The following is a 23,589-nucleotide window of genomic DNA, read 5'->3' as shown; positions in this document are numbered from 1 at the left end:
GATCCAGCATGTCTTAATTTTTTTAATTCCTTCCAATCCAGAACAAAATGTTGATTTAATGATGTCTTGATGACCTATTTTGCACTAAAAAAAAAAAGAAAAAGAAAATAACTCACAAACTGTCTGGGTCACAAGACACCTCGAAAATTAAGTAAGGGGAAGCCAATTATGTTGCTGACTGGTAATTCCCTTTTTCACTGTTACTAAGCTCATTGGATCTTTAGTGAAGCTTTTTCTTAATGATTCCTATGAGACTCTTTACTCATATCCAGAGTTCCAAGAATGACAGTCAAGTTTTGGGTTTAGTTGCTGAATTATATTCCAACTATTGAACTTCCATACAAATGTGTTAAAAAACCAAGTCTTTGACTAGACAAAACTATTGACTGATACATATTGATTATATAGTTAGACAAGTCAAAATAGAGTACTCAGAGTGATCATTTGCATTTTTCTGTTGAGCCTTTCATTGCCAAGAGTGAACTTTCTTTGAAGACAATTTTCTTCACAACTGTAACAGAGCACCTGTTCTGATGGATTGTTACCCCTTAACTGTTTCAAAAGTGTCAATTGTTCCTGTGTCTTTGTCTCTAGTTGCTCTTTTGTGAGGTCTCTGATCGCCAGTTGGAGTCTTGCACTATATTTTTCTCAGGATGCATTGACACTTTGATATGTCAGAGTCCATAACTTAGATGTCAAAGGGACCTTAATTTGTTATCTCTAGGAATGAAACTGCAAATTTCTCTTGGCTTTTTATTTGATATGCAGCCAATGGTCCATTCTGCTTAGGTTCTCAGCCAACACAAATTACAGGAACATAGTCAATAACATCAAAAGCTGTCTAAAGCGTGACTTCTTGCAGTCCTTGTCAGTGAAATATGGTATTTGTAACCCTATTTATTTTTACGATATATTTTCTTGCTCAGCTTGGTGTCTGCACATGATATATGATTTTCAGATTATATTTTGTTGTCATTTTTCAACTAATTTTCAGTCTTCTGAAAGATTAGTACTGCTTGTTAATCTCCCAGTAGAGGGGCCCATGTGGATAGTTTTTTAAACAGCAAAACCGGTTACCATAGTAATTATGCTTCTTCACAATGCCTGTGAATTCAGAAATACTGGCAAAACCAATTTTCTGAACTTTTGGTTTTAGGATTTTAGTTAGCACAAGAAACTGAATGAAGTGTAAGATTCTACAGAATGTGCAAATAATTCTTCCCCAGGTTTAAGGATAATGAACTCAAAGAAGTACAGTTCCTGTAGTAACTGAGCTGTTTATACATGAACTATGTAATGCTAGCCCCCTAGTCAAAGGTTAATATCTATCCTGAGGCGCACACACACACAACTCCTACTGAGTTCAATGAATCGAAGAGGAACATTTCTCTCAAATTATTTTCTATAGGCAACTTCTTTGAGTAGGTCATCATAATCACCTTTTTCACATTTGAGGATCATTAACATTAAGTACCAGGAAAATACACAGCACAGGAGAAAAAATCCTTGAAAAAATTCTATGCCCTTGAAGGTTTCTGAAACATATTTTTACTGAGGGCAAGGAACATGAGACCAAAAAAAAAGGAAGTATCTTTTAGAGAAGTAATTAAAACTGTTCCAATTGTGCCACCTTTTCTAAGCAAATACTGGTGAAGATGTAAATAGCTTTATGATTTCAGTACCAACGGTTTGGTCCTAGCAATTTACACGTAATTATTGAATTCATTTAAAATATTTTCTTGTTTTATAGAAGCAGACCCAGAATTATCAATTCCAAATACACGATAAGAAAAAAAATCAAGAAGAGGTGATTACCTATGCCCAGCCTGAAAGTGAAAAGGATGATTTGATTATTGAAAAACTAAAGGCAACTGTGAATGAAATAGCAAGGAACAAGAATAAACTCGAAGAGGAAAATCTGAAGCTCCGTGAAGATCTAAAAGTGTACCAAAACCAGTGCCAGGTAGTAACAGTTTTTCATGGTCACTATGGAATTAATGCTGGAAAATTAATTACTTAGGAGTATACTTTTGTATTGAGATGCCTACATAAAAGATCTGTACATTAGGTGTATTCTTTGCAGGAACACAGAATGATCTGTGAACAGTATGATTTTTTTTTTTAGTAAATTAGAAATAGGTTTGATTTGTAGTAGTATATTTTTTCTTCTCTTGTTTATCTAGAGTTATATAGCTTTCCTCTATCCATAGCATCTCCAGGAATGTAGCCTAGTTCACTTGGTTCCTTGTATTCAAATGACTTCTATGAAATCTCTTTATCTGATTTATATCTTGTTGCACACTGTGCCATATAGCTAGTAAATAAGTATATACAGAAGTGTGCAGTATACTTTGTTATTTTTGAGGGGAGATTTGCAGTCAATGAATTTTTAAGTCGCTCTCCATGTAAAGAATCATTAGTTTTTACCTTACCCCTAGATCACTGTTTTTCTGCATAGCACTGATCTATGAAAACAGCCATTTGCGCCTCTTCTTTTGGTCTTGGTATATGAGTTCTGACAAGATTGAGATAATACAAGATCTTTACAGCCTTTTTTACTAGCTGTGTTTGAAACAGATCGGGAATGAGATTCTCGTTGCTATTTTTTTCTGGTAGCATATATCATTTATGCTTTTGCTTATTTATTTAAGCACTTCTAGGTTCAGTAATATATTGAATGGCCTCTAGTAACTTCAGCTCTTTCTGGAGAAAGATCCATTTCTGCTTATAGACAGCCTTGCAGAGTTATAACAGCATATGCAATAAACTTTATGGGAATTAGCATATATGTGGCAGAGGTTAATTTCAGGTGTTGTCTGAACAGCCAAGTCATGTCATTTGCACACTTGTTCACTGAGTCTTTTGCCTTTTACAAGTTATTGGTATACAAGCAAAACCTCTGTTTTGGTGCCTGTTAAAAAGCCTGCCACCAAAAGCAGTGGTACTAAAATACAGAGTGGAACAACCATGGCATTTGGAGCAAGCGGATAGATGCTGTAAGATGGAGAGAGTAGATGTCATGTGCTGTAGCCTTTAAGAAAATCTTCAAACAGGAGGAATTTTGGAATGCTGAAGAAAATACAGGAGGTGTAGGAAGCACTGAAGATGTTTTAAGTAGAAGTGGAGATAGATGTACATAACATTGTTACCTAAAGGGCAGAAAGTTGCAGAATAACTGTGTTGGTGGTGTGGAACACTGCTGTATTAGAAAAACTGCATTTGGAAATAGCTGCATAAGGTAAACACTGATGTAACGTCAATTTATAGTGAAAAGGGGTAGCCCAGAGGAAATATCTTTTTTAGGAATGTCTGTATGAGAAAGAAGGAAGTGTGAGGGCTGCTGTCAGCCAGAAACAGTAAGCAGGTTTGCATGAAGGAGAGATAGGTGGAGGATGGGAACAGCTGAACATGATATAGGTAAAGGAGGAAGCAGTAGATGGGAATCCTGGTGTGAAGAAGTCTGATGGCAATGAAAGCAAGACATTTATTGTGCCTCATATATCCTCTATGTCTATGACCATTTCATTTGTGCTGCCAAATACTTCTTTCATGCTATTAATTAGCAAGTGATCAAGTGAAATGTATGGAAGACCAGTTTGTTGGCTGTACAGAAAATACAAAGTTTAGAAAATCCAAATGGACACTGCATTCTATTTCTCTACCTTATGAATTATCTGACAAACTTATCTGCAGCCATACATGCGAAGCAGCCTGAAAACATCACACAGGGGGCTTGGTTCTTGAAAAGTCTGCATTAAACTGCTAGACACTAATTTACATAGAAACACATCATATGATGCGTTGAACAGTGGGTTGGCATTGGGAAGGGTTTGGTATTTGGGATGCTCCAGGGGTGGCCTCTGTGAGAAGCTGCTAGAAGCTTCCCCTGTGTCTGACAGAACAAGTGCCAGCTGGCTCCAAGATGGACCCACCACTGGGCAAGGCCAAGCCCATCAGTCACAAACACCTTGGGGATAACATATTCAAGGAGGGAAGAAAAGAGCCCCAAGCAGCCACAGTCAGGAGGAAGGAGCGAGAACATGTGAGAGAAAAAGCCCTGCAGACCCACAGTCAGTGAAGAAGGATGGGGAGGAGGTGCTCCAGGTGCCAGAGCAGAGATTCCCCTGCAGCCCATGGTGCAGCCCATGGTGAGGCAGCTGTGCCCCTGCAGCCCGGGGAGGCTCATGGTGGAGCAGAGATCCACCTGCAGCCCATGGAAGACCCCATGCCAGAGTGGGTGGATGTCCAAAGGAGGCTGTGGCACCATAGGAAACCTGTGCTGGCGCAAGCTCCTGGCAGGATGTGTGACCCCATGGAGAGTGGAGTCCGCACTGGAGCAGGTTTTGTGGCAGCATTTGTAACCCCACAGTGGGGGACTCACTCTGGAGTAGCCTGTTCCTGAAGAACTGCACCTCATGGAAGGGACTCACACCGGAGCAGTTCCTGAAGAACTGCAGCCCATGGGAAGGACTCACATCAGAAAAGTTTGTGGAGGACTGTGTCCTGTGGGAGGGATCCCACACTGGAGCAGGGGAAGAGCGTAAAGAATCCTCCACCTGAGGAGATTTAGTTTTTATTTCTCATTATCCTGCTCTGATTTGATTGTCATTAAATTAATTTCCCCAAGTTGAGTCTGTTCTGCCCGTGGTGGTAACTGGTGACTGATCTCTCCCTGCCCTTATCTTGACCCACAAGCCTTTCTCATGTCTCTGCCCTGTCCAGCTGGGGAGGGCAGTGATAGAGTGGCTGTGGAGTGCTGTGGTGGGTTCTACTCAGCATTGAGTAGAACTAGAGCTGATCAGGAAATTTTTGAGGTTTTGTTTTGGTATCAAGCGTGCCAAGCTAGTCAAAGCAAAACTTTTGACAGAAGAAAAGAGAAGGTTTGGTAAATTTTCAGCTTGAAATAGACTCTTAATAAGTTGCATTTTATTTGATGTTCTCTAAACAAAACCTAAAGTTTTCTGATTCAAAATTAATTTTAATTTTGGTGTTTTAACTGGATGCAATAAATATTTTCTAAAATAATAAGTGGTGTATATATATATTCTTAAGTGATATGTGAAATGGTGAAACTCTTGACCTGAAGGACTGTTTCAATTATTATTTCAGCTGCTGCTGTGACTGCTGTTCTTCCTGCAACTATTATAATTTACAGAAGAAAATACAATTTATGTAAATATGTATGATGACTACAGACAATATGACTTCTGCCACACAATTGTGCAAAATTCATTTCCTTTATCCACCCCAGAATGAAATCAGAAGGGTAACTGTCTCCCAGGTTCATATATTATAAAATAATTGTGGCTATTTCTTGAGTGTTGAAGTCATGAAGATGATAATAAGCAAGTCTTGCAGACAGTTTTAACAGTTCATTAAGCTTTATTTCACCTGCATAGGCCCTGACTTGCATTTCATTGTTTAAAAAAGCTCTCTTGGCCTTAATGTAGCAAAGGATAAGATGAATTAATCCATATATGCAGCCCTTGCAAAAAAAACCCCAACAATGTAAAAGCACTTCATATCTGTCTTCAGCAGCCCTTTCAGCCAGAAGAAAACCACAGGCTTCTTGAAAGGAAGGTCATTCTCATATGAGGCTCTAAGGGAAATAAACCTTTGAAGTTCTTTCTTTCAGTGTAATTTCTGGATTCCAGTTGTCTTTTGAAACTTTAGAGGCTTGGCTTTATTTTTGATTTTAAAGATGGAAACTATGTTCAAATAAAATTAAGAAATTATGAGAAATACTAATGTTTTCAGTGCAATGGTTTTAAAGGTAAAGGATCAACATCCTTGGAAAAATCCTTTTGTTTTTAATCTGGAACATGCTTTTTGATCTTAGGTGACAAGAAATAAATATTCTCTGTATATTATTATTGCAAGAACTGATTATTATTGCTACTTTTGTTATTTGTGGGTTATATTTCCAAGTCCTTGTCTTTAGTATGTTTTCAGTTTATTTTTGTGGAATTCTGATATTTTTTTTTGAAGTTCATATTTTATTATGCCAAATGTAACGCCTTCAGGTTGTCTATCACATTATCAATCAGAAATTAGAAGTAAAGCAGAGATATGATTTGTCAGGTCCCTAAGAAAAATCTTTTTGTGATTTTTTTGAACATTTTGTGATGTTCATTTAAATAAGCAATTAACACCATGCAGATGGACCTAGTTTTGGAGATGATTTCTATAGCATTGTACTTTTCAGGCTTATAAATTTGGAAATGCTGTTAAGAAAAAAAAAGGAAACTACTTATGGCAGTAATTCCTGCATGTGAAACACGTTCTATGATGCTGCTAAAACAAGCAAACTATGTATTTTACATGCATTTAGTACAATAAAGAACTTCTGAATCATGTTTCCTATGATAGTTTCAGAAAAAGATGCATTGGAACATTGCAAGAGCTAAAGAATATTCAGCATCTGATTTTTAGATGAGATTTCTGAAGAAGGGAACTGACAGGAAAGCAATACTTTTTTCAGAAATTAAAATCATGTGTGTCCGTTCATTTAAATTGTACAGGTCTTGAATACAATGTGTTCCAATACAGCATTTTAAGCTTTCTAATTTTATTTAACTGTTTATGTATTTGTTTGTTTCTTTAGAATATGGAGGCAGACTTTTCAGAAATGAGACATGAGCTGCAGTCACGGGATGGTCTCTGGAGAAGGATGCAGCTGGAATGCCAGCAGTTGCATACAGAATTATTGAAAATCAAAGAGTACAAAGATACACAGGAAATTCAAATAAAGTATGTATGTTGAAAACAATATTTAAATTAACAAGTACTTCTGAGCTAATGACTTTTTTCTTACATTTTATTTACATTAACTCTGTTTAAAAAGATAGTCTGGATTCAAATATCAGATCCTAAACAATTTTAGGCTGAGCATTTTCATTGGTAATTATATACGATAAGATTTCAGGCAGTGGATGCAGACTCTGTTAAAAGGCTTTAATGATGCCGAGATCTTTACAAATCAAGGCATTTCATATATTTCTACCAATGTGTTTACAGTCTTTCATTTTCTCAGCATTAAAACACCTTGGAAATAGTGCAATTAAGACTCTCCCTGATCTCCTTGAATAAAATGTTTGTGTTTTTATGGCTTATCTAATCTGCTGTAGTCATTTGAGATTATATGAAATACCAGTCTACAAGAGCTTTCAGGATTATTCCTGTATATACTTGCAGTGTCCTGAACCTCTAGACATCTCCCACCTGGTTTAGGCCAAATGTTGGTTGGGGTTTGTTTTTTTTTCATCAGCAAGCAGGTGTTCCGCAGTACTACACTGTGGAGAGGATACTGTAGGGTAAAGAGTACTGAATGTTCTGCTTGTTTCATGTTTTGTTTATTTCTTATTTAAAGGCATCAATCACCTTGTGTTCAACTTACTGAGCAACTAGAAAATAAAAACACTGAGTTATTACTATTTGCAGAAAGTCAAGAACGCCAACAAGAAGAGCTAAACAAGGTATTTCCAGATCTTAACTGCAGTGTAGGATTTTTAGAAGAGAGGAGGGTATGTGGGTACGCAGAAGAGAGCAGGAGAATACACTGTAGGTTTAGGAGAGCATGGAGGTTTCATATGTGAAAAAGATTTCATATATGCTTGCATTTCTGGAGGTAGTTATGTAGATGTAAAATTGACATTCTGATTCCCATGAAGTAACTACCTACATCATTGAAATAATGGGAGAGAGCATGCCTAAGCATTGCTGTGATTCAGATAATGCCATGCAACTAATAAAGCCTGCAAGGCTATGAGTAATTAATAGCCTATAGGAGGTAAGTTGTAGCTTGTAGGTGGTCTCAGGATATGCAAACACATCAACTGATACAAGTTAGTACAGCAGATACCCACACAAGGCTAAGCTTAATCAGGTACCTGCTATGCAGTCGAGGGCAGTGCTCTTTAGTTTGAACCATGCATCACATTGCATTGCACATTTCAGAAGCGCTGTGAGCAAGCAGCCGTGGCATGGCACTGTGGAATGGTGGATGCCTTGGCAGGCCAAAATACTTTGAATGTAGAGGATGCTCAGAACTCATCTAACAGGCATGTCGTAGTTTTGCTGAGTAGCGGTGTAAGCAAGAATCACAGAATCACAGAATTGTTTGGGTTGAAAGGGACCTCTGGAGATCATGTAATCCAACACCCCTGCCAAGGCAAGGTCACCTAGAGTGGGTTACACAGGAATGCATCCAAGTGGGTTTTGAATGTCTCTGTTTCGATGAAGCTGACTTGGATGCAAGAATTTTGGCATGACAGTCATGATCAAGCTCTTAGGTTTTTTGTATTTACATCTTTTTGTTTAAAATTCTAATATTTCTGTGCAGTTTCCATAAATAAAAATGAAATGCCATCTGTTACTCATTGTGTACACTACTGCAAGGAATGGGTTCAAAAGTCGTTAGGCTGGTGTTTGTAGTTTTGTTTCTTAGACAATAAAAAAAATCTATCAGCACTAAACTGTTGGTTGTAGTAGAAAGATTATGAAAACAATCTTTGTGTTGATACTTTGAAGAACTCTGCACAGGAGATAGTGCAGAAAGTTTGACCTTAAATTTTATGTGTAATGGCAGGAAAAATTCTCATAAAGTGATTTACCATATATACTCTTTATTTCTAACATAGTCTCTTATTAAAGGGTCTCTAGATCAATTTTTTTATATTGCTCCTGAGTTAATTTAGGTTTCACTAAACTTATTTTAAACTAACTTAGGAGCAATATAAATAAATCATACTTAAGCTTATTGAATGGATATTTTCTTGGATATTTACCATAAATTTCAATATTTTATTTTTATTACTTTCTTTTAAAACATTAATTAAGACATGTTATATTTTGTTCATTGCTAATACTAAATATGCAAATTCTCACAAGAGAACTGTTGAAAAAAGATGTAAAAATAAATAAAGCTCTGTGCACTGACTCATGAAGACATTTTATTTTACAATGTCAAAATCTCTGAATCAGTTAGAAGAGTTGGTGTCTTGGAAGCAACAGCAAAAAAAGTCACTGATAAGTAGCAAGTGATGCAATGATATTTACTGCACAACATTTTTTCTTTTTGAAATGTACTTGCTACAGATAAGAAACCACATTTATCGAGAGGAGCAGTCCCATTGCTCTGAGCAGGAAAGAATGAAGACAGAAATCTCTGACCTGACAGAGGAGCTTCATCAGAAGGAGATCACTATAGCAACTATCATGGAGAAAGCTACTCTTCTGGAAAGACAGTTAAAAATTGAGTTAGAGACAAAAGATAAATTGTTAGCAAAACAACAGGTATGCAAGCAGGCAAAACCATCTTACATCATTTTACTCCACACTATTGATAATGACATTCATTATCGGTGAAAAAAAGACATTACATTTCTCATGTAGTTTTTATCAGTAGCGCTGTAATATCTGTGTAGTATTACTAAAGCAGCCAAATTGACACTGGAACACAAAACCACTAATAAATGTCAACTGTACATCCAAATTGCAATTTTTTCTTACTAGATTTCAACATGCAAAAGACCTTGAAAACTTCCAAGTTGTGGTTATTATATATGCTTTATCACTAGAACTGTTTATTTGATTATCTAGAAAGTTTCTAATTTTTAGTGTTATATAAAGCTCTTTGAAGAATGTTACAAATCTGCATAGAAAATTCTTGCAATTTTAGAGCTGGAAACTCTTAAGATAACAGTGTTTTAATGGCAAATTACTGTTTTAAAAAAATGTTATCTTCATTATTTAGTTTGTAAACAAAAGAACTTTTATATTTATAGGTTTATGGTTGACTGTGGGTTTTCTGAGAGGGTCACTACATGTTGAAAATTGTGATTAATGTAATAGTTTACTTTTGACAATAGGAAAGTTAGTGTTTGGGGAAGATTAGAGATGTCCACTAGTGTGTGGCACTCTTTACCAGGTCACATTCCTGATCATATCACTAAAAGAGTAGATGTTGTTTCTAGGCATCATGACTAGGATTTCATTCAGTTTCTGTGACCTGTAAAATCTGCCCCTCTTTGTATCTCATAACTGCATGTGAACTTCCTTTTTTTCATAAGTCTTTACTTCTTTCAAAAAGGTAAATAAAATCAGAGACATTTGTAAATCTTCTCTAGATGGCTTAATGCTTCTTTCTGCTTTATTGTTGCTGTATTTAAAAATATTATAGTAAGTATTGTTACTACTTAATTAAATAAACTGAAATATCTATACTCAGTGTTATTCGAGTTAACAGTAACATTCTTGTATTTAACTAAGAATTTAATCTTTTCCTAGTTATTGGAATTCCAATACCAAGTTATCAAATCTGAAAACACACATCTAAAAGAGATGGTGGAAAACCAGGAGCATGAAAGTTGCATGGTAATTTTTTTAATATATGAAGTATGGAGAACAGTTATGTATACTTACTGTAAATGTAGATTGAGACCATGGCAGATTTAGAGATTTCTGGCTTGCATAAAGTAAATAAATAAAAATAAGGTGTGCAGCATAATCAGAATCAAGTGGTGTTCACGCATAGCATGAAGATGGTTATAGCTAGGAGTAATTTCTACCTTAATTCTATTAAACAATAAGCTAAATTTTTCAGTAACTGTCTAGACACTAAAGAGGTTCTGGGAGCCTATTTTTTTGTAAGTGATGTCACTTGTTTAAGTTTAGACAGTCATCCTCACAGACACAAAAATATGTCCCTTTTAGTATTTTACACCTTTGTTCATATGTTATTTACCTAACAGTGTAGAAAACTGACATATTTTGCTCCACCCACCTTATTTTCAGAGTTTAGTATTTATTTCTCTCCAAACAGGAGATGTTTAAAATTTAATTCATAAAAACTGTGCCATAAGGTTATGTAGAACTTTAGTTTATAAAAATACCTGCTGCCTACCACAAAAACTTCAAAACGCCCCCTGCTTACAGAACATCTGCAGTTATTCTATCAATCATTAAAAAAACCCAAACACTGGAATGTTCTTTGTAAGTACTGAGGTAAATACATTTTTGGAGGATTTGTAGCCTGTTAATTGTCTTACTGTATCTGACAAATGCATGAAAGAATGTCACGTATATCCACACCCTTAAAATAGCATATATATATGTCAGTGATTCCTTACCTATATATACATATACTCTACTATGGATATATGTGTATTTATATATTATATATTATTGTGGAAACAAAGATGGATGTGTGCATGCATGTCTAGCTCTTCTCTACAGTGATACTCTCCTTGAAGATTGAGAAGAGCTGTCTGACAAGAGTCCTTGGATGCCTCACTTGGTTTTTAAATTTTAACAGTAAAATCCAGTTACTACATATACCAAGGTCAATATACATTTCAGTGGATTTGTGGACTTAATAATTCTTTCCTGCTTTACTAAAGTATTGTGAGGATCCAAACAATAAAGATTGTGAAAAATTTGATATTCAGATTGTGAAATATTTGATATTCAGATTCCAGGAACTGGGGAGGTTTTTATGGATGCATTTGTGCTGTATGGTGGAGCACTACACAGACCTCTCAGACTTGTGTCAGCCTAAGTCAGTGTGGTGTAATGCGTCATCAGACAGGGTTACTTTCAGGGTTTAGATTTCAAAAGAAACATAGCTACGCCAGCTCAGTTTTGGGGTTACATGCCATTGTAACTTAACTGCTGATTCTAGATCTATTACTGTTAGGATGAGTTAGCATTCTCCTTCTTCCTCTGTTCTGCCACTCCTTCCACTTGCAAGACATAGCTGAGCCCCTGCTCCCCCATTGTTACAAAAAATATTAATTTTTCTTATGCTTTCTAGCATTTCTATTCCAGTTTGGCTCATAAATTTCCCTTAAAAGTAGCTAAGCAAGGCAAGGTTCACAGGAAGAGGTGGCATCAAACCAGTTAGTGGAAGGAATAGACAAGGTTTCAGGTGCAGGAGCACAGTTGTGCTAGCAGTATACTAAGAACCAAACCTGTAATACTCATGAGTTACCAGGTTCCAAAAGAATAAAGTAAATCTAGAAATATATGAAAGAACAACTTAATAAAAGCAAGGGGGTTTAGTGTTTTGTGTGCAATCTGATAAACATTTTGAGAATTTCCTGTTGATGACAGTATACTGTTTTGGCAAATACATTACACAGTCCAATACAGTACTCTGCAGAGAGATAGTTCCAAAATAGCTAGCTCAGGTGTGCAGTATAGGCTTCATGGAATAAGTAATGGGAGAAGAAAAGAGCAGAGTGTCCTGGCTAGACAACTTCCAGAGCTAATCTCCATTGTCCCTTCTTGGTATCCTAGTGGATGGGCCATAGCCCCTGGTCACAGTGCACATGTGGCTTGCACTTTTGAGTATTTTGACTTGTATGCCACATGGGCTGACCCAGTGAGAAGCAGGGTTTAGTAACAGACAAAATGGTCCGTGCTAATGTGGCTTTACTTTACTGCCTCTGAAACTGAAGGTGACTATCTCAACACAGGTATTAAATTGTGCCTGTGCACATACCCTCTATCTAGGATAGTAATGAACTTCTATATTTTTTCTTGTTATTTTTGGAGGAATTGTTACTGGAGGGAGCAATACAGTCTGCAGCTATAGCTGTTATGGTTGCTTTTATGTCATCAGTTTTGCAAAGCAAGCAATGAATTTACAACAATAATATTCTGACTGTATGTTTATTGAGAAATTTTAATTTGTTTTATTGTGTTATAGAGGCTGTTTTTCTTTCATTTTCATTTATCTACAGTGATTTTTTTTTCTGGAGGCAATTATCTTGGTTTGCTCTAAATGTTGGATGATTATATATGGTATCTAGGTCTTTCTTTAGCATGGAACATTGTTTTGTGTTTGCTTGTTAAAAATACACCCATTTATTGTGGAAAAAATAACTGCATAATGATGGTTTTATCTCTTTTCACAGAATATAGATTTATGTAACAAAGAACATGGAAATTTCACAGCTTCTGTTCACAAAATGAAACATGAGAATTTAAGACTAGAAAATAGTGTTGCTAAACTACAAAATGATAGAGAAATATCAATGCTGGGTTGCACAGATACATATGGAGAAACAGAACACAGCTACCAAACCCATTCAAAGATGCAAGAAAAGGAAGAGAGGTAATAATTAGATTGTACACATATATCAAACTTCCTGTAAGTGTTTTGGAAGCATCTATCTGGGTAAAATTGTTTTTTCTGTTTCTGTTCGTTCAGAACTCCCACCAACATAAATATCAGACCTAGTTAGTATATTTGTAAGCAGTTCCTACATTTTTCTGGGTGGCTGATGGAATTTGGCAATAAATGAAGTTCAGAAATGTTTTATCCCTATTTTAGTATTTAGCACATGAAACAACTTTAAAAACTTTTCATGTGCTGCTCAAGTTATCCCAAGTTCCAGGTTTTGCAAAACAGGACAGACTGTATTTTTACTGACCAAAAAAAAAAAGACAAGGAAAGGATAAAAAAACCAACATGAGAGGTACACTGCTCCATGGGAGGTTATCTTAATAAGCAGTTTGAACTACAACCCCTGCTGAAAAGGTTTGTGTCCCTCCAGTTTAATTTGTTGGAAGTTTCATTAAATGTATTTTAATGCCTTGTCTGGTTTTGGTGTTCTGGGGTGACCTGATTTTTAAAAGAAACATAATTTCAGATGCCCTGAGTAAGTCATTACTACAATAAACTCCTTGTTAGGGAAAAATAATGAGACTTAATAATACTCAGACTCATAGAAAACATTGTAGTGATGACTTTCTTCTTATTTCCCTGTATTCAGTGAGGCACTGAATTACCTTCATGGCATTGCAGGAAAAAAAAAAGAAAACAAAGTCCCTGCTAAGCAATATTTCACAGTACAGGAAAGTAAAAATTAATAGGAAGCTAAATGTTTTGATCACTTGTAATAAAGAACTTACATGATAGCACTAATATAAAATAGTTCTGTGAAGCAAAGTTGAAATAGTTGGAGCCAAAATGGTACATTTTAAGATTTCAAACTCCTACATATAGTTTTTGGTAAAATATAAAATGATTTTCTTTCTGCAAAATAGAGTGCCATCACAATATATTTTTGCCTAGAAGTTCCTTTTCAAGAAGGTTGTTTAGTGTTGGACATAGTATTCATGTTTATATAAATAAATAGATATATTATATGTATGTGTATATATGCATATACATAATGTGCATATATATATACATAAACAGAAGTGGCAGTTATGGCTGTTTTCCTATGAAGTTTCAAATGATGTTGAAGGTTTTGCAGAAACAAATATTTACAAACCAAGGTACAGAGTATTCTGCATCTGTAAGTCTCCTAACTTCACTAAAATTGGTCAGTGCAATTTTTGCTCATGCTTCCACTCTTCTCAAGTGAGAAAAACCAGAATTTTTCCCATTTTCTCAGAATTTACAATTGTACATAAGGGACTGTGGAATTTCATTTATGAGAATGTACATGTATGAGACAATAGAACTATGCATGTAATTTGCAAGATTTTGATTTCATAGCCATTGAAGACCAATGTTGAACCAAAACTGGGAGAGTTAACCTTTCCCATAGCAGAAATCTTAGCCACACTACAGAATACAATATAAATTATAATTGATACAATGAAACAGATATATTGAGCCTAGTTTTCAGGATCTAAGCCACACATTAGAATTCCTAAATTAAAAGCTCTCTAGATAAATAAATACATACACAGATTTCAAAAAATGTGCAAATTTCATATGTACTGTATATGCACATCAGCCAGCCAGTCTTTTTAAGATTGGGCCCTCTCTAAACTATCAGTTCTCAGTTCCCAGACAGGGTACTACCTCAAGATTTTCCCAGAAAACTAAAATTAAATTTTCAATCATCAAATGTATGCAGACAAACCAGGGAATTGATGTTGGTTGAGTTAAAATCTGGGGTATGTTTATTTTATTGTGAGCATAAACCCTGTTATTTCTGGTTTAATTTGCAGTTCTGTTTCCATGGTAATTATGGCACTGGAGAAAGGGCACAAAAACTTTTTTTACATAGTAAAAAAATAGAAAACATGGTGTTTGTGCAAGGGAGGGATATATATATATATTCTGCAGTATTTTTCAGTCATATCTCTCAATCAGTACTGGAATCCTGGGTATGGGCACCACGATGACTTAGAAACGAGACCTCTAAAGAAAACATAGGAAGTTCCAGGAAGTTATGTTGGCAATTTAAAAAGCAATATGATTTCTTCTTTCTTTTGGTGTACAATGAATTTCTAAACATTACAAAGTAAGATATGCAGGAATAGCTAAAAAAGGACTGTGCCCACATTCTACCTGTAACCACCTCAATTAAATACTGTTCTCTTATATGATAATTGCATTACTTCTAATTGCCATTTACATAAGCTTTCCCCAACCTCAAGATTTCAATCCTTTATTTAGACCTTGGCCACATACAGTTGATTTATATTTTGGCATGGTCGAAGAGGACTTTCTCTGATGAAGCTGATGTGTTTAGTTTGTTTCTTCCAAAATTAAAACATGCATGTGAGTTCCCAAATGAAAAGCTACCTATTTACCATAAAAATATGAACAAAATACGTAATGGGTCAAGCCAGAGTGCACTTTCATCATATGGCAAAAGTGAAGGGTAAAGGTAAGAACTGAATGGCTGCTAAGGTAGCTGGGGATTGCTTAAATGATGTGTGTTGACAGTGGAGTATCTGTGCTAAGGAGGTTTTCACCACCCTTTGGAGGTCACACACTCTTAGTCACACTCACCACTGTATCAGTTATTGCAATAGATGAAGTGGAAGCAGTGAAAACAATCTCTTCATGAAAATACTTTTTATCCATTTTAAAAATGTACCTAGCAGGTAGACTTGCAAGGTTGAAGCATCAACACAAATTCTTGAAGACATTCTGGTCATTAAAGATCTGTTGTCTTCTTTCTCAAGACTAGTTATGTCAACCAGCACAGGCTGTGCAAGGAATTTGTTTTGAAGTCATTGACCACATAGGGACCAGGCTGATTTTATATATGAGTCTGGAAAGATGATGCCTGTTTATATAAATTCCCTTTGTCAGGACATAATTCTTTCGCTTCTTGTCCCATATGTCACCATGTCAACAATGATATTATTTTTGTGCATTATGTGTACATGTTAAATACCCTATGAAGTAATCCCACTGAAAACATGAATTACTCAACTGCAGTTATAGTGTATTTGCATTGCTAGTCTTAACAAGCGGACAGTTTTTTAAAAATTTGCAGATATTTGCCTACTTGTACATTTGTGTAGTAGATTTCTGGTCTTAGATATTATTTTGCACTGAACTGATAGAAATTTAAACCCCAGCTGTAAACACTGTCCGAAGTAAAGGTATAGTATTCATATCAAAGTACCTCAGGGTAGGTGTCACGATTTTCAAAAATACCAAGCAGTCCCAGGGTGGATTACAGTAGGAAGTGGAGTTCATTTAAAAAATCAGTCCTTTATTTTTGGGACAGGGGAGGGGGGGCGCAAGGGAGCAGTATCTGTTCTATGAGCTACCATAACTGCAGGCACTCCAGTCTGAAAATTCTGGTCTTAATGAAGTAAGCTATAAGACAGCAGCAATAATTGTTATTAAACACATAGAGAAGCAGTTCTGAAGGGAAAAAAAAGAACACGGATCATACAGATTTCATATGTATATAAATTTAGAGAGAAAATTACCTCCAAAAAGGTCAGAACACAAGATGAAAAAAAAAAATCCATGATTTTATTATTCATGCCATTTATCTTCAGTTGTGGCAGGTTTTCACTGTGCCCTTCATCCAAACAATATCTGGAATGTACTTTAAAATAGGGAGGGGAAAAAAAAGCAGAAAGGTATTTTCCTGTGCCCAAAGAGTAGAGTGTGTTTATGTAAAGAGAACGTGAAGGAAAGGAGAAAAGTCTGCCTCCATAAAGGTAAACATTTTAGGTGATTTAGAAAACTGGAAGATGTGGTGAATAGTCTCAGAGAGTTTTATGTTAGAATGTTTAATATTATTATTATAGTAATAACAAAATTATAGTAATATAATTAATATAGTTTTGTGCTTATAATTTTGGTTTCTTATAGCATTCAGAGTATCTTAATCACTGCTTCTTTTATAATCAGAGAAAAAATATGTTCTTCATTAGTTCTCTGAGTTGTTCTACACAGTCCATTTATTGAATACTCAGTTTCATCCTTCAGGGCTGTCCGGGTTTAACCTGGTGGGCAGGTAAACACCACACAGTCGCTCACTCCCCCACTACCAGGGAAAGAACTGGGATAAAATAAAGTAAAATTTGTGTGTTGAAACACAGTTTAATAGGACAGAAAAGGAGGAGAAAATAACAGTAATAATAATAATAATGATATAAGAATCAGAACATACAAAACAAGTGATGCATGGTGCCACTGCTCACTACCCACCAACTGATGCCTAGCCAACCTTCTCCCAGCTTTTTATTGCTGATCATGACACCATATGTTCTGGAATATCTCTATGGTCAGCTGTCCTGGGTGAGTCCCTTCCCAACTCCTTGTGCACCCCCCAGACTCCCTGCTGGTGGGGTGGAGCAAGGAGCAGAAAAGGCCTTGACTCTGTGAGAGCACTGCTCAGCAGTAATGAAAACACTGTTTTCAGCACAAATCCAAAACACAGCCCCATACCAGCTACTGTGAAGAAAATTAACTCTACCCCAGCCAAAACCAGCAAAGGGCTTATATACGAGCAGGTCCATTAAGGCTGCACAGCCACCCTCTCCCAACACCAAATAATTTAAATTAAGATTAGAAAATGATGTTGTGATTTTTCTGCAGAAAACAGTCTTTTCCCTGCACTTGGCAAGTTCTTGTTTTTATTTAAAAAGAAAAAAAAGTATGCAGTACTGCATACTTTTGAATATTTATAATAATTATATTTTAGTGGCAGAGAATGTGCTCTTTAAAAGTTTTTATAGCTGCATTTCAAATTACTGAAGTGTTTTAGGATATTTGCAATGATAGGATCTGCTCGAGCAGCTATCATCTTTTAGTGGTTACCTCCCAAGATTAAAATTTCATCATAAGCACAGGCCTCAGTACAATGGAAATTTTTACCTCAGTCAGAAATATTGTGACAGAAATTTATAATACGTGAAATAAATTTTTTGCATGTTTTGATATATAATAAAAGTAATTATGCCATTGATAATTAGTGCAATTCAGCAGACATTTGACCAAGCTAGACTCAAAATTCTTCTTTGATCAATACTGTATCAGAATTGTTCAGTTAACTATCAGGAAGAAAATATTTTGAATGGGAAGAAAATAGCTGTCTTTTTTTTTTCTAAGTTGCTGTTATCTGTAACAATTTTTGCTTTACAGAACTGCAAATGAATACAAATGTATACATCATATATATACATATGAATACATATATATACCTCATATAATACATCAATTCTGATCATTCTGATCATTCTAAGTGGGATACAAGAGTTACAGAACATCATAAAATACTTAAAAACTCTTTCTTAAGCTTGAAGATTTCACTTATAGCTACAAAAGCATGTTCTTGTACAATTTTTTAGAAAGTTCATTTTAAAAATCTATTTAATTTTTTTATATTAATCTCCAAAGTGTTGTCATTAAATTAGTGGCAAAATTAGCATTGCAATAAAAATGCAGGATCAAATATTCTTGTAATACGTTTTATTTATTTATTCTAAATTCTAGCTAGTTGTTGAAGGTGACATTAGATAAAAATTTACTAATCATTCAACCACTGATAACAGTTTTTGTCTCTCATCTCACACTTTCATATTTCATTTCCTCTATTTGTTGGCTAAATTCACTGTAGTTCCTATCATACTATAAGCTAGGACATGGCTGAGGAGTGTTTCCATAGTTTGTTCTACTGAAAAGCTAAAGAAATTATAACCTTTAGCAAAGGATAGGTAATAAACACTTAAGGAGTATTGGCATCTTCAATACCTGAAATGAGTTTGTATTTTAGCTCTTGTCCTGACACAGTTATACCAGCCAAGGCAAGGTTCCTCAATTTATGCTCCAGTGAAAGGGTTTAAATTAGGGTGATTTAAGTCACAGCTGAAGCAGATAGAGAATGCACACCCTGGCATTTATGGTAACTTAGGTTGAAAGTTGCTAAATTCCTGCAACTTGGTAATGCCCACAACTTCATGCATGAAGCAGTTTGAACAGCTAAATAACCAAAACTGTGTAAACAAAGAAAACAAAAACCTTTGGCTTTGCTGTGATAGCTTAATATTTTTAACTGGTTTTCATGCTTTGATTTTTTTTTCTTTTAGATCATTCCAAAATAAAGATGCAGGGGAAATGGAATGTCAACAGACTGATATGCTTACTGCCAGTGGACACCACAGAAACCGTAGTCCTGCTTTATATGGCCAAGGCAATATCACTGGGTCAAAAAGTGATAGCATTTTATCTTCTCATCCACTTCACAGAGGTCATGAAAAGAAAATAGTTTATAAATCTCCATCACCACTAGTGGGGTATCCTTTGAGCTTTGGTGGGCCATATCCTAAAATGGGCAGAACAGGCAGTTTACTGAGCCCTGCTTACAGTGGAGAAGAAATGAAATTATCAGAAGAAATCAAACTTACAGTAAGTAACTGTTTAACACATACATTCTCAAAAATCCATCTGTGGACCAAGTGCAGCCTTGGAGGAGCCAAAAATTAGATCACTCTTGTTATTATTTATACAGTGCCAGCCCAGCAAAAATGGAAATATCTTACCCTAATAGAAATGTAGTTTTTCTGGAGATTAAACTACTGTGCCATACCTCTGTTCTAATAAGGATGGAGATAATTACCTGCCATTATGTGACTGTGAGAAAGATTTCTAAATTTTAGCTTATTGGCTTCTATATTGGGGCACTTTGCATCATATTGCCTGTGTAAGAGCACTCTGCTCTAAGTGTATTTCCATAATACCTGCAAAGTTACTGCTTTTAAGTGCTGTTAGACAAGTCAAGTTTCTACAGCATCTGATTGATGGATGAAATCAGAGGAATCACAGCAACTATTTTCTATATGTTAGCTATTTTATCTGAAAAGGAACAGAAATTATAACTGCTGTAATCCTTACTTTTCTTAAAATGAAAGAGAAATAGCACAGCATTCATTCTTTTAGTCTTCATAGGCTGGAAATGGTCAATCTCCATGACAAGTGGCACAAATTACACTTTGCCTAGGACAACTTAAAAAAAACTTTCTGTAATTCTTTGGCTTTAGATCTCTCTTTAAATTTGAGTTTTATCCTCTTCTTTAGTATCTGCTATTCTTCCTTAGGCCTCCACTACAGGCCACTATTTTTTTGCACTTGAAAACTTAGCACTTATTTTCCTGACCTCAAACCACGGAACTCTACCATCATTAAGTATTGGAACTAACAAGGTAAGGAATGAACTGTCAACATCCTTCTGCCCAGCTGTGATACATGGATCTTTGTAACCAGGAGATCCTCAGCTGCAGGGCTGTGGCTGAACTTGCAGAAGAGGGAAGACTTCAGCATTTACTAGGGGGAACTTACAGGCAATTTTCTTGCCACTTGTCACCTTAAGTAGGAGCAAAGAGGCATCATGACACCAACAGTCATCTTCAAGCAGTCTGTTGCTGTTGTATCCCAGTTCTGCTGTCCACTTTGGAAGCAAACACACATTCTTTCCTATCAGAGACAAGGCTGCTGGAAGACTATTTCCACATTCTGGAATCTCACTGTTGATAGGAAACTTCATAATAATGGCCTGCCTAGGAAGCAGGGATTGCAGTGCAGCCCTTCACTGACTGTGGTCCCATCATCTGTGTCCCACTAGCCTGAGAACAGTGAAAACCGCGTAGTCCTGGGTGTTTGACCGCACTTCCAGTTTTATATTCTTATTTTTCACAGGAATTTTAAGTAAATGGTTTTTGGTTTCTCATGGCTTGAGAGTTTTCCTCTTTAAAGTGCTAATCATGAAAAGAGTTGTTTGGACTTTTTCAGAAGAGTCTGCCAAACACCAGTTCTTTTCTGTCAGAAGTTTCAGAGACATGAGACCCCTAAGCTTCTGTTTTCAGCCAGCCTGGGAAAAATGTCCATTCTGAGACACTTTTGCAGTGAAACTATTTCCCAGCTGGCACTCAGGACAGGGTCAATGCTAAGACAATTGACTAGGTTATAGGGAAAACACTTTCCAGTTGGTGTGTGGGCAAAGTATGTAACAAAACTATTAAGCAAGGGATATTTCCTGTACAGAGACTAAGTCTAAATCAGTGGCACTGAAGCAAGTACAGGTTCAGACCACTGAAATCAAATCATCATTCAGGTTGACATTGAATACCACAGCTTTAGTACTGAAATTATTCAACAGTATGTTACTCTAGAGTTCTGTGTTCAAATGGAAAGCTGTTGCATCAAGGAGAAAGAGGGGGAAAAAGATACAGTATGTTGCAAACCAGAGTTCTTTGACAGAGTTTTCTGGACTTGTGGGGAAAAGGACACAGGGACAGGACCCAAGTGAAATCTCCAGTATATTCAAAACTTCTGAAAGTGTTATAAGGCAGTATTTTTCTGAAGAATATTTGTAGCAGAAATTGAAAACATCAGATTTCCAGGTGATGTCCTGATACATACCAAAATTACTCTTGCAGTATTGAGGGAAGAGAAAAAATGGTCTCTTGGGCTTTAGACAAAGACTTACATCTCTCCTCCTGGTAGAGAGTCTTCAGACAAATAGTAAGTGTTCCACTGGAACCTCTGCCCTTTCACATACTTACTTAGAGGTTACATGTGTAGAGTAATTCTTGCCTTAGAATAAACTAGGAAGCTCAGCTGGGAGTCACTGGAAATAACCCCAAAAATTCTTGTTTCAGGGCTTTCCAAATCTAGGGAAATACTTTTTCTCTGAACAGCACTTTGGGCTGTGCTCTCTTTCTGAAATGAACAATTTCAGAAAATGATTGCCTCATCTTTTAGTCACAAATACCTTCTCATGTTTCTTTTCAGATGCTGGACAGATGTTTTTTCTTGCTTTCAAGGCTTGGAAATAAAAGAAAGACTTGAGCTGGAGCAATGAAAATTTAAATTAGGCATTAGGAAACTTTCTAGCATTATTATGGGAACTTGCTTAATAAACAGATTGCAATGGAAAGTTGTCGAAATTCTACCACTGGACATTATTAGGAATCATTTTGACAGTTGTGATCCTACCATGAGGCATGCTGTCATCCATGCCTCTCACTCTTAGGTATTATTTTTACCTTGCTGATTAGTTACTTAGGCCCTCCAGAAGTCTTCCTATGTCACTCAGCAATTTCCTAACCATCTCAAAGTTGATTATCATATATGAGCAGAAGCATGATTAAGACAGACATCTGTACCTGCTGCTTAAGATGTATTGCAGTGTAAGGTTAGAGGAAATTACTCCCAAAACACTGGGGTTTGACCATTCATGATTTGAACACCAAATGCTAAAATATCCCAAGTGTTAAAACTTTCTTGCTGCCCTACTGAAGGTGCATCCAAGAATGCTGGGACAACCATGGGGCAAATGAGAAATTAACTCTAGGCAAATTAATTAGGCAGTTTTTGAGAGAGAACATCCCTTCCTGAAGGGCTTCTCCCTAGCAATTCAGAGTTAATGCATAACCACTTTGGGTAGTCCTTATTTAAAGAGAAGACATATTTTATATGTAGAAATATGCATCTCTATCAGGTGCACTTCTTCATTTCCAGAAAATAATGAGGCAAAAAGGTGGTTCTCATTACTGATATATACCAAAGAAATATGAGATCAGCTGCAGCGTGGAAAATGAAAAAGTAGAGTCCTTGTTGCCTAATTACCCAAACAAGTTAGATGGAAAGCTTACAATGAACCCATTTCTATCCAGATCCTGTTAGGAAACCAAAAAACATAAAAGAAACGATATCTGAGGAAAAGAAATTCAAAACTAGGGACCATGAATCTCATCTGAGACATGGATTAAAGCAGCTTCTTTATGGTTTTTCTTCCTCAGATGCCAAAAATGAAGACAATAAAGAACATAATGAAAGAACAGACCAGAGGCTTGGAAAGCAAAGCGTAGTTGCTAACAAGGAATGTTGCCTTTTAGACCTGTTTAGATAAAACCTTCTCTCAAAGTGCATGAAAAACAGTGCATTAGGGACCCATCTAAAATCATAGTCTGTGATGTCTGACCCTCAGTGGGGAGCCATGACCTGCTTATTCTAAGTGATAAACATTCTTTTCTCAACTGTGAGGGAATTCAGAAATGTCTCATTTGGAGTTTACAGTGTATTTCAAGAAGAAACACATCAAAGTAAATACCAGTTGAAGCAAAGGAAGCAGTTTAGGAAGGTAGCTTGATCATGAGGCCAATCTGTTTCCAATGACAAGTCAGTAACTGTAAGCACTGTTATAATGAATCTCTAAGGATCTCTTGTAACTTGATGCAGTGTTTCCAAAGATTAGCACCTGTGTAAATCTCCTGTCCATATGGAAAAGTCCGACATGACTTTTTTTCTCTAGGTGATGACACCTATTAAATTTATATTTTCCCAGTTTCTCATGCTTCTCACTGCAAGTA

General features: G+C 36.1%; 1 protein-coding gene across 6 annotated transcripts in view; it reads left to right on the top strand.

Annotated features, from left to right (window-relative positions):
• DEUP1 (deuterosome assembly protein 1) overlaps nucleotides 1-23,589 on the top strand; it is a 42,065-nt gene that overhangs the window by 15,987 nt on the left and 2,489 nt on the right. For 5 of the 6 annotated variants that reach the window (XM_027646341.1, XM_027646500.1, XM_027646589.1 and 2 more), the window contains 7 exons: nucleotides 1,751-1,963; nucleotides 6,605-6,750; nucleotides 7,370-7,475; nucleotides 9,097-9,294; nucleotides 10,288-10,374; nucleotides 12,918-13,117; nucleotides 19,309-19,627. In XM_027646341.1, the coding sequence (XP_027502142.1) occupies nucleotides 1,751-1,963; nucleotides 6,605-6,750; nucleotides 7,370-7,475; nucleotides 9,097-9,294; nucleotides 10,288-10,374; nucleotides 12,918-13,117; nucleotides 19,309-19,627 (1,269 nt within the window). Of the gene's footprint in view, nucleotides 1-1,750; nucleotides 1,964-6,604; nucleotides 6,751-7,369; nucleotides 7,476-9,096; nucleotides 9,295-10,287; nucleotides 10,375-12,917; nucleotides 13,118-16,779; nucleotides 16,936-19,308; nucleotides 19,628-23,589 lie in introns of those variants that run through there. The other variant, XR_003528245.1, reaches the window with a different exon arrangement.

This window comes from Corapipo altera, unplaced genomic scaffold (assembly GCF_003945725.1).
Source record: "Corapipo altera isolate COAL_440 unplaced genomic scaffold, ASM394572v1 0, whole genome shotgun sequence".
NCBI classification, from domain to species: domain Eukaryota; kingdom Metazoa; phylum Chordata; class Aves; order Passeriformes; family Pipridae; genus Corapipo; species Corapipo altera.
Note: the sequence above shows the minus strand (reverse complement) of the source record. Positions and strands in the feature narration are given on the sequence as shown.